General features: G+C 31.9%; 1 protein-coding gene across 1 annotated transcript in view; it reads left to right on the top strand.

Moving 5' to 3' along the window:
• The window catches only part of LOC106879088 (voltage-dependent calcium channel type A subunit alpha-1), a 464,783-nt gene that overhangs the window by 364,524 nt on the left and 87,507 nt on the right, over positions 1–12,752 (top strand). Inside the window, exons 30-34 of the mRNA XM_052975441.1 lie at positions 101–265; positions 661–804; positions 987–1,188; positions 1,948–2,112; positions 4,158–4,268. Of these exons, the coding sequence (XP_052831401.1) occupies positions 101–265; positions 661–804; positions 987–1,188; positions 1,948–2,112; positions 4,158–4,268 (787 nt within the window). The remainder of the gene's footprint in view (positions 1–100; positions 266–660; positions 805–986; positions 1,189–1,947; positions 2,113–4,157; positions 4,269–12,752) is intronic.

A 12,752-nucleotide genomic window follows, 5' to 3' on the forward strand; every position in this document is an offset into this window, starting at 1 on the left:
ACACACACACACACATTGTTACACAGATGTTGGTTATGTAATGCTTGTTTAGATGGTAAATCTAAATGATTCTAAACGATATTTTTTTCTTTTTTAATTTTCAGGCTGTCTTTGATTGTGTGGTGAACTCATTAAAGAATGTATCCAACATTCTTATTGTATATCTTTTATTTCAATTCATTTTTGCTGTAATGGCTGTGCAATTATTCAAAGGAAAGTTTTTTTACTGTACAGACATGTCAAAATCCACACGAGAAGAATGTCAGTAAGTTACCATTCTCTCACTCAGTCTTGCTTCTTAACTATTCCTTACTTATATTTTTAATGGGAGACATTCTTTATGTTTTAGTTAATTTTGAAAAAAGAATTTCCAGGGATTTAATTCAACAACTAAATGGCAAATTTGCAGAGTCCTTACATTGTTGCCTAGAATAACTTGTGATATTTAGTTTGGGATCTATGCATTCTGAGTTCAAATCCCTTCAAGGTTAATTTGCCTTTCATTCTTTCGGGATTTATAAAATAAAGTACTATTTGTACCATTCAAGTTTTGGGTTTGGCGTAATTCACTTTCCCCATCCCCCTAAAATTGCCGGCCTTGTGCCAAATTTTGAAACTGTTGTTCTTATTCTTATAATGTTGTTATTATTATTATTACAGGGGTCAATATTTTGATTATGAAGATAAGTCAGATAAACCGCGCGTTAAGAACCGGGAATGGCTCCGGCAAGATTTCCATTACGACAATGCTATGTATGCAATGCTGACATTGTTTACTGTCACAACAGGAGAAGGTTGGCCAACGTAAGATCAAACAGCTCTTTTACTCTATTTGATTTTTCTACTTGATTTTTCTATTTGATTTTTTTGTCCATTAATTCTGCTGTAGTTCCATTCACATTTAGGGAATTAACAAATCTATTTATATTAGTAAATATATATTTTTTTTCCATTTTTTTTTTTTTTTTTTTTTTTTTTTTCTCTAGAGTTTTGAAGAATTCCATGGACTCCACAAACGATGATATGGGACCAAAACCTGGCTCCCGAATGGAAATGGCAATATACTACGTTGTGTTTTTCATTGTCTTTCCATTTTTCTTTGTTAACATCTTTGTGGCCTTAATTATCATAACGTTCCAAGAGCAAGGAGAAAACGAATTAGTAGATCAAGATTTAGATAAAAACCAGGTATTTCTCACTTTTCTCACCTTTCTCACTTTTCTTTTTCCTTCCGTCTTTCACCACAATTCGTTAACAAGGGAATTACCAGATCAATTAATATTTTCCCTGATCTTACAAATTAAAATTATTTTTCTTTTCCTTTCTCTTTATTAAGGATTATGTGATTTGTGTGCAATTATATTAAAGTTCATTATCTTTCTTAATTCTAGCAGAGAAGGTTAATTCCTAATCCTTCACAGGGTCTCTGAGACTAGTCAGAGGAAGGAAGATATCTTCAAATGGTACCTCCAATGCCTGGTGGTGGTGTTTAGAAGGCCATGTGTATGACCCCTTCTTGACTAAATTATTTTTAAAATACATGAAACATATTCCCTACCTCCATATATGATCCATAAATACTTTTATATCAAAATATATGGCCAAATCCCAGCATCATATATAATTAATTCTTTAGTTTATCTTGCACAGCAGAGGCCTGAATGCTTACATCAGTGTGTACTTGGTTAAAACTTCCTCCATATTGTACACACACACACACACACACACATATTTGTAGCAGAGTTAAACAAAGCAAGAGCAGCCAAGATTTATGGAAGGGAGATAACTGCATTATTACTGCCTATGAACCATGGTTTGAATCTTTTAAAAAATCTGGTCTCCAGAATCTTCAAGAATGTTGTGATATATATATATAAACTGTGCTGAATCTGATAATTGCTATTTCAAATTTGGTTATTTTTGCAATATTGTTTTCTTTCATTTCAGAAACAATGTATAGAATTTGCCATTGAAGCACGGCCATCATGTCGATATATGCCCAAAAATAAAAATTCCTTAAAATACAAAATATGGAAGGTTGTTGTGTCACCTAAGTTCGAATATGTCGTCATGATACTGATTGCTTTAAATACAGTCGTCCTCATGATGAAGGTAAATTAGTCCTTCATGTTTCTCTTTCCAGTTTTTATTGTCCTTATTAAGAATTAGTAACTATACAATGTCAGCATAATTGATACTCGTAACTGACCGTTATTAATTTGTTCTTTAACAATGAATCGATGTTTTAGTAAATTATAAAACACAAATGGTTTATTTTGTAACAATGCTTTATTGGGTTCTTATTTTGAATTTAAAGCTAGAAATTTATAAGGGATAGGTACAGTTAATTAAATTGTCCCTATTAAAATCTTATGATAGCTTGTAATTATGATAATTGTTAATTAGAAGTATAATTTTCTACTGTCTACATAAATTAAATCATTTAAAAAAATTAATTTGGAAATATTTAAATGTTATCTAATTTCTAGATTAGTTTCTTGTTTTTTGTGTTGTTTTTCTGAAGAAATAGCAAAACTATGGCAGCTAAGTAAAAATATTGTTTTATTCTTCATGTTTACTGACTTTTGTTTCAGAAAAATATGCAGGGAAATATAATAGCATTTTACTATAAAGGATGGGAAATATCAGGAAATAGTGGCAAAGTATTTCTTTAAATGACAAGAATTATTGGGAATTGTTTGTTTGACTGTAAAAGACTGGAAATATCAGGAAATACACACATACAGGCCCCTATCAACCATCATAACTTCTCTGTCTTTATCAATATCTTCAATCCACTTTCCCTTTCTGATGTGGATTGGATGGTTTATCTGAGGCAGCATCTTCTAATTATATGCCCTGCTTGTTACCTACATACCTATCACCCTTTAAAACACAGCATTGGGGCTTACCTATTTTAAAACACTGTTATGGTATTGATATATATTAAAGGAAGATAATCTAAGCATTATTATCAGCCAGTTGAGTGATAATCTATTAGAAATAAATCTATAGTTTATTAAAATATCGTTTACTCCATGGAGACACCTGTGTATGATTTCATTTCATGTCAGGTCCCAGCATTCATATAATTCTGGAAAGATTTGTTTATTAAACTATTCCTTGTTTGTCATTTATTGTACTTCTTGCTGGCTCAAAGTTCGGTCTATTGAAATGTAGGTTTAATTGTGAGGCTAAAATATTTGCAACCACAGAGTTTTAGGGATCAGATTAATCCCTTGTGAATAAAATTTGGTTGATGGAAACTGTGGGGATGCCCATCACATACACATATATATATATATTTAGCTTGCCAGTTAGCTAGCTAGATGACTGATTGATAGATAGATAACACAAGGAGTAACTGGCCCCTTGCCCTCCTCCAATAACATGTAAATGCACAATCTGTTTGTTTGCTATCTAAGCCAGCAGCAGTTAAACCGGCAACCCTTCCCTCCCATCCCCACCACCACTTCTTGAGAACGTTGGAGAGTACCCAGTAGTGCCAGAAATAACAGCTAACCATGTGGGGGTTGTAGACTCTTACGTATTTGTCTTCATCTCTAATTACTGGTACCCTGGCCTTTACAGCTTCGTCTGTACTCTCCATGATTATAACAACACCCCTATCGAATCAATTTAAAGAAAGGGAATATTTTTAGTTTCTTTCTTGTTGTTACTACTACTACTACTACTACTACTACTACTTCTAGAGCTGCTGCTGTTATAATAATAATTGTTGTTGTTGTTTTAATTGTTATTAATGCAAAGTTAGAGTTTTGTCTGTAATGAAGTATTTTGTTAAAAATGAAGTAAAATTTGATTTGATTAAATTGGATGACTAATGACTCCATACAATGAGAAAATAAATATTTGAAAATGGTTAATTTTACAAAGTTAATTAGTAATTAATAGATGTCATTAACTGTATCATTTATAATAATAATAATCTCACTATTGACACAAGAAGTATTATATTTTCCAATATTTTCCTAATGCTTTCTTTCAGAATTAATGCTTCGTTTCATTTTTTTGTTTCTTGAATATTGTTGTTGCCTTCTGTCTTTTTTTTTTTTTCCTTTTGTTTTAAATCGTTCGTTGGTATTTTTGTCTAGAAAGAAAATAAGCTCATTATATTTTTTCCCTTTCTTTGTCAGTATAATGGCTCGTCACATGAATATAAAAATGCTCTTCAGAAACTTAATTTAGCATTCTCAGTGTTGTTCACAATAGAATGTGTGCTGAAATTAATGGGATTTGGCATAAGGGTAAGCCAGGAAACATAGGGTCTCAAAGATTGTTCTCTTGCTTTATTTTTTTCAATTTCTAGCTGCTACCTTTGCAAGGTTATCAAAAGACCCTATTTTACTAAATTCAACCTCATTTTCACTAAGTTGTCCAATTTTAATGGACAAACATAAATCAGCAAACATATTTTCTTGTTAAACAATTAATGGCAAGGGTGTTTCTTCTTTTTGTTCTTTTTCTCAATACAAATGAATTAGGAGGAGACTTTTAAGCTTTTCACAGTATTGCAAAACATTCTACACATATATATATTCACATACGTGTGTGTATATATATACACACGTGTGTGTGTGTGTGTGTGTGTGTGCATAATGCAAATATATATGGGGTGGGGACAGAAAGCAAAGCCAACTATTGTTGGATATTTAAAACTCAGAGAATGGCTGGGGAACAGAAGTTTGTATCTCATGCGGGTTATTCTGACGTAGACCTATCAGAACATTTTCAGTGTAAGACAAGGGAGGGGGTGGAACAGTGTCTTCAACTTGTAGAACAATTTCTTAGGATAAAATGCTAGGAGATAGCAATGAAAACCCTGAAGAGAGTTTGCTTACTGTGTGGAAATTTTTTCATTCCTTGCAGCAATTAAAATTTTGAACTCTCTTGGAATTTAATGTTGTCAACACAGTTCTTTACAAAACTCCTTGGATTCTGGTTTCTATCAGGTGTGGAACATATTTTTCATGTTGAAAAACTCTATCAAAAGGTTTAATTCTGCCTCATAAATAAATTGACCACATAAGATAACAAAATAGTAATCTTATTAGAAATATCAATTCATAGTATATAAAACTGAAAATAAAGCTTTTTGTACAAAACAAAAGAGTAACTAAACTTCAGTTCAGGTACAGGTATGTGGCAAAGCAATTTGCTTCATAGCCACATAGCTGGGTTCAATTTCACTGTCTGACACCGTTGAGCATCTTCTACTGAGACTTTGGTTGACCAGTTCCTTTGAATGAAGGTTAGTAGACAGAAATAGTGTGAATTCCATTGTATATATGTGGATATGTATGTGTGTATAATATATAAGTGGGAAACAAGGTGGGAAAAATAGTACTCGAGTACCAGAGGTAGAGTAATATGTTTTATTATTAAAGCTGCAAAAATATCACAAAAAAAACTGCTACTCAGAGTTTCACGTTCCAGTTCGTCAGGCAGATTCTGGATCACATCTGCCTGACAAACAGGAATGTGAAACTCTGAGTAGCAGTTTTTTTGTGATGTTTTTGCAGCTTCAATCATAAAATATTTATATAAACTTAGATTTATATATGTGTGTGTGTGTGTGTGTGTGTGTCCATGTAAATCCCTTTGTCAAAAACCATAAGTTACCAGTTCTTTGAAATAAGCTACAGACTTAAATAAATTCTAGGATTTGTTTAATTAACTAAAACCATTGACGGCTGTACTCCAGCATGGCCACAGTTGAATAACTAAAACCAGTAAAAGCAAAGCAGAATTCATTTAGCAGGAAATAATTCTAACCAGAGAATCCAAAAACCTTTACAAGTTTTTTTAACACTTTTTCTCTGGCCCCTGGATGCTATGTTACTCTAACCAGTTTACAAAACTCTTGTCTTTCATTAACCCCATTTTCATATACAAATGATGCAAACAGTTGTAGTGTGTAATTATAATACTGTTATGGCTAAGTGATTTACAAGTTTCCTTTACAAATATGTGGCTTTGAGTTCAATCCTACCAACAGAACCTTAAGCATACATATTCCATCCTGACATCAGGTTGACCAAAGCATTGTGAGGGAAATTTGGTAATACAGGGCCTAGTTGTAGAGGATTCCTGCTTTGAACACTTCATTATAATACAATAATTAGATAAACTAGATGGGTTGGCTCATAATTTGGGCTGTTCCATAATTACAGACATGGATGCAACTTTATGGCTCCAGTAAGGAGAATTCCAAATGGATTTATAGCATCTTCATTCATTCTGTGACCTTGAAGCCTTTAACAATTTTTTTGGTTGATTCCATTGTCTTTGGGTTAGGGTTAGGCAAGTGAATTCTACCATAGTCTGAAGTCAATCAAAGTCTTGTGACTGAAAGTTGCTAAATAGAAACCGTCTTTAAGCTCCCCTTGGGAAGTACTACTGTTCCTCTTCTTGTATGGTAAATTTAGTCTTAAACCAGTTGAACTCTACCAAACTGGCCTCTGGCTGCCTTTAACAGACTCCAACTGTTGCAAGTATTTGAGTCGGGTCACATTCTAGAAGTTCTTTCCTCCCTTTCAAGTTTTAGACTTTTGGGTAAGGGACAACAGGACTTCTCTTCTACTTTTGTCATGTAAACAAGATTTAAATGACAAATATATATAAACTTCATTGAAATATATATTAGAAAAATTATAATCTAGTTAATTTTAGTTTTCACTTTGAATCTAAATTAGAAAATAAAAGTATTACATATTTTATGTGAACATTTCGATTAAAACTGTTTATATTGTTTTTTTCATACATACATACATATATACATATGCATAAGTATATATATATATATATATATATATATATATTGTGTATGTTAGCATATATATATGTGTGTGTGTGTATATATATATATATATATATATATATATATATTGTTTCCCAGTATCTTATCAGCTATAGTTAGCAATGTGCATCAGCAGAAAAGTTAATTCTGCAATTTGTATGCACTTTCTCTCTCTTTAATGATATATGTATACTAGGATACCTACACATATATATTGTGTGTACCACTAACCTACACTAATGCTATACGTTATCAAACATATATACCAGTTACTCTAATATTGTATCTACCAAGTCTGTCAGGGGTTCTTTGTCACTCTGTTCTCCTACATCAGATCTTATTGCAAAATCAAGAATTGATCTCTTTATTAAGGAGTCAAGCAATTAGAGAAATTCTAGTAGTTTTTAAGGAGCTTTTCACAATCTGAAAGGTAGCAGCTTTTGGTACTTTAGAGATCTTAAAGCACTTACTGTTTATTTTTTTTTTCAAAGCTGTGATGTTCAACAGTCAAAAAAGAAAACCAAACTCTTCTCATGATATTTGGAACGTTGTTAATTCTTGGCACAAAATATTATTTGATTTCAATAAACTGATTCTCTGTGAAATAACATCTTTAATTTTGTGCATCGCTTATTACTTATACATATGTGTGTGTATGTACATGCAGAGATATGCACACATACATATGTACATGTAGGTATATACACACTTGTAAATGTTGTGTGTGTGTGTGTGTGTGTGTGTGTGTGTGTGTATATATATATGTATATATATATATATATATATATATATATATATATATATATATATATATATATATATATATATATACATATATATACATACACATACACACACACACACACACACACACACACACACACACACACACACTCACATGCACACATGTAAATGTTTGTACATCTCAGCTTTAGCCAAACAAATTCTTTGATTTCTCCAGTTTTCTGGGTATCTTTCAGTTCCAATATTGGCTTTACCTATGTTGCTTCTGCTGTCATTTCTTTTCCTTTTTTTTTTTTAAACTAGAAAAAGTTGTTGAGGAACTAGGTTTTGTTTTGCTTGTTCTAGGATGTTAGGCAACTGTAATCTTCTTTCCTCTCGGATGCTAGCTATGGATGCTAGATTTACTATGAATCACCAAATATTCAATCTTGTAGACACCATCAGCAATTACCTCCATCAAGTGTATCTCAGTCATACTACTTTGATTAATATTACTACTACTACTAATAATAATAAGAATAATGATGATTATGATGATGATAATAACAAGGCGGAAGATTGTGATTGATTTTAATGGTTGTGTTAGTAAAGTAAATGATGGTCTTACTTGATTGAATATTTGTTGGTGTCTGAGCATGTTTAAAATATATTGAGACCAGTCACACAGGAAATACAGAGCAATCAATAAACAGGCAAGTATTTTAGTATGGATTTCTTACATATATATAGTAATATTGTTTCTTGGTATTTTGTTCCTTTTTCAGTTCTATGTCAACCCTTATCCTGAACCGAACCCACAGGCCAAAATCTTCCTGAACGTTCAAAAATACATAAACATTGCCTTCACTATTCTTTTCACCATTGAGTGTGTTCTGAAGTTACTTGGATTTGGACTCAAGGTTCAAAACTGTATTATGTTGGCTGCTGCCTTTTGTTGAGTGTCCTCTATGTTAGTACCTGCCAACTGAGCTCCTCCTCCTCCTCCGCCTCCTGCCCCCCACCCCATGAAAAAAAACCTTTTGTTTCCTTTTGTTGCACATTTGTAGACATAAGTTTTCTTTTCTTTTCTTTTTTTTTTCGTATTCCCTATTTTATCTCTTAAGCACCCATCATTCTCCTTTCTTGCAATAATAAGACAACTATTTTTTTTATTTCATAGTAAAATTAGCTGTAGTGGGTGTGATTTTTCTTGCAATGATAAAATAATAATATTAATCCGCAATCTGACAACTGTTTCACCAGACTAGCTGTAGTGGGTGTGGCTGTCAGTCCTAGTTGGTGTTCTAGTGGGTGGGCCACTAGAAGGACTCCTTTCAGATAAAGTTTGACATGTACAGATTCATCAATTAATGAAGTAAAATTAAAGTTTAAAAATAGAAGTGTGTTTGATCTGCTAGAAATAGCACACTAATCTCCTTTAAATCACATCCTACTATCTTAAATGAACTTTTGGAAGTGCAGTCTCATGTGTGTGTGTGTGTGGATATGTATGTTTATATACATACTCACAAAAAGAAAAGAAATTGATGGTCAACACAGGACTGTTGTTGATCATAGATCTGTTCAAAAAGAGCTGATCTAGGGTTATATAGATGGATGGGCAGGGGCGGATAGATAGATAACTGTCATATGAATTTGAAATTTTGGAAGCTTTTGTGTTTATTTTCAGAAGATTTAAGTAACTCTTCATCTCCAATTCTAATTTGTTCTTCCTTTATTGCTAAAACAAATGATCCATCATCATCATATTCAACTTTATCTAAAAGCATAAAATCTTCGACACATTTAATGCTGTTATCTCACCCAACCAGGCAACTGCATCACTAAGCAGAAGATAGAAAAATTGCTAACCCCATTAGTAATTCAAATTGAATTTATTAATTTAGAATAAACATGAAATTTGAAATAATTACAATTTGTAGAATCTCACTATAGATTTAATTAACTAGTACACTAATTACTCTCATTGCAGAACCTCTTTACTGGCACCACCTATCCTTGAAACACTTCTGCAGTTGCTATTTTGATTGATTTTGATTGATTTTTCAACAATAATATTGAATTTGAGGGACTATGATTTAGTCTTTGTAATATTCTTTGAAGAATATTTAAGGAGAATAAGAAAAAATTCCCAAAATCATGTAGACTTACTCTGGGAGTACGTTTTCGATGGCAGCAGTTAAATGAATCAAATATATTTTTGGACTTCGAAATTATAAATGGTTTTGAGAAATATCTTATTTAATTGTGTTTTGACTATTTTAGTTTCTCGCTGGAAACATAGATTGTTACAGACAGCTAATTACGGCTTCACAATCTACAGTTCTTGAGGGTTTATCAATCAATTTTGCAGTTAAAGGAGGAAACAAGATATTTTTCTCATAATTGCCTTTTAATAATTAAGAGTAAAGTAATATAATAAGTTTGCTACGTGCAGCAAACACCAACCACATGAAGTAAATGAAAGAACAGCATCTGTATATAATGCTAGTTCAGGATAGTTAAGTGAGCCATCCAAAATAGAAAAAGTTGTCTTACTCTTCCTTACTTTGATCTCATGTTTTATCATTTCTCTCATTATCTCATTCATCCATGTACTTCAAGGATATCTTCACATCGGTTTCTTAATTTAGTCATCATTCCATAGACATTAAATGATGAAATAAATGTTGAAAAATAATTTATTTAGCAATCTATGGGGGAACTATGTTATACATACATTTGATAGATAGATAGATATTTTCTGTTCATAATTTAGAAGTTCTTTTTGGTTTATTTTCATTTTGTTTGAAGTTATTTTTTACATAACTACTACCATTATGATTCCCTCCTCTTCCCACCACTATGAAGGTACTATCCATTAAACATACAGTGAAAGTATTCTCTGCATGATTTCTACACTCTTGCTCTCTCTCTCTCTCTCTCTCAATCATATATATATATATATATTTATATATATTTATATATATACACATACATACATGCATACACAAATACATATATATATATGCTCAGTGATTGTGTTGTAATAAAGCACACCTTACATATTTTGCTCAGTTTCCACCCAGTCCCAGCCAGCTCCATCTCTCTCTCTCTCTTTCTTTCTCTCTGTCTTTCTCTCTCTCTTTCTCTCCTCAATATTCTCTCAATCAGTGTGCTATTTTCTGAAACTCTGTGTCAGTATGTCTTGCGTTGTTATAACACTGTTGTCAGTTATTACACTGTCGTCACTGTAAAAGCTGATCATTTTTCTGGCTTCATATGTCTATCTACTTTCAAACAGACTTGTTGAGAACTGCCAGCAATTATAAGTGGTTTAAGGGTCACAGAAAACAGACTTCCATTTTCTTCTCTTTACTATTTTCCATCATTCCCTATTGCAGAAAAATGCTCCAAAATAGTTCCATACTAATATACAATTTTTTCTGTAAAAGTTAAAAAGAATATTTATCTGCTGAAAGAATCCCAAACAGTTTTAGAACTATCTTTCATTCCATTCCATAGACTGTAAGTATTCTTTAAGTATTTTAAATCCTGTATTCCTTTGTATAAATCAAATCTTTTTAGATGAATTTGCTCTGAAGACAATTATAGTCACTCTTCTCTCATTGATATCACATTCTGCCATTTTATAGAAAATTTAGGAAGGATCACTCTTTTTGTTAAAACTTCAGAATTTATTTAGTGGAGCTTAGAATAAGAAATATAATCCTACCGGAATAAATTCATTTATGTTTTGGCCAGGTTTGAAATGATTGATGTAAATATTTTAAACCTTACAAATCCAGCATTATATTGTTATCTAATAATGTTGTCATAGGATAAATTACCAGATGAAAAGTTAAAGAAATGATTTAAATATCTTTCAAGACAATTTTGCTTTTACTTCTAAATAAACTTCAGCTATAAACCTTATATATATACATATTCATCATCATCGTTTAACGTCCACTTTCCATGCTAGCATGGGTTGGACGATTTGACTGAGGACTGGCAAGCCAGAAGGCTGCACCAGGCTCCAATCTGATCCGGCAGAGTTTCTACAGCTGGATGCCCTTCCTAATGCCGGCCAGTTTAAGATAAAAACTTTCACTGATTATGTGATCAAAATTAGATTATAGTTAAAAAAATTATCATCGTAATAAAATCTGCAATTTTTAATTTAAAATTAGTATAAATCAAAATTTTTATTTAATAAAATAATATAGAATATAAAAGTGTGTGTGTGTGTGTGCTCTCTTATTCTGTGAGTGTAGAATATAGCTAGAATACTCCAAGATGCTTTTATCTCACTTTTTAAAGCTTAAAATGTATCAAAAGATTTTCCTTTTTTTTGGCCTGAAATTTAAGATTCTGTTCTACTGTGATCAATATTCGAAAGTGAAAGTACATAATTATGACACTAGTTTTTGAAAAGTTGGAAGTCAATAATAAAACAAAAACAATGAAATCAATGTTAAAATCTTTACTCAAACTTCAAGTACTTCTCTAGAAATCTACTCATCTAATATTATTTTTAAAAATTCTTATGACATTTTTAAACAAGAGAGGGTGTCAGCATATTTGCAAAATCAAATGAAATAACTTGCAGGGTTTAGTTTCAGTCCTTTAATTATGATTTTAAGTTTAAATTCTACTTAGTTTAACTGTGGCTTTTACCCTTTGAGGGTCAGTAAAATAATAAGCAATCAAGTATTGGGAGGGAGTCATTTATTAGAGACTTGGGCCTCATTTAGGGATAAATATTTAAATAAAAGCAACGTCTCTTCCCCTCCTCTTGCGAGTAACAAAACATTTTGCCCACCTAAATATTCTTCTGTTCCCGTATTTCTATAAAGTTTGGCAGCATCTCACTTTAGTTCTGTGGTTGGTATCCTAAACCGGTGACGACAACAGTTGTTACCATTTCTACTGTCTCTGTTGCTGCATGCTTCTCTCTCTCTGTCTGAAGTCATCAATGATGTCCCAGTTATGTGGGAACAGCTACAGCCTGATCAGTATTTTCGAGTGAATTTGTCTTGCTATCATGAAATTAGCAGAATAAGGAGTTTTTTTTTTTTTTGTTTTTTTTCCTCCATTGCCTTCCAGATATTTTGTTTGTTTTTAACCAATCTAGTCAGTTTGATGCAACAATAAGTGTGCATGTGTGTGTGTGTGTGTGTATATATATATATATATATATATATAT

Source organism: Octopus bimaculoides, chromosome 21 (assembly GCF_001194135.2).
Source record: "Octopus bimaculoides isolate UCB-OBI-ISO-001 chromosome 21, ASM119413v2, whole genome shotgun sequence".
NCBI lineage: Eukaryota > Metazoa > Mollusca > Cephalopoda > Octopoda > Octopodidae > Octopus > Octopus bimaculoides.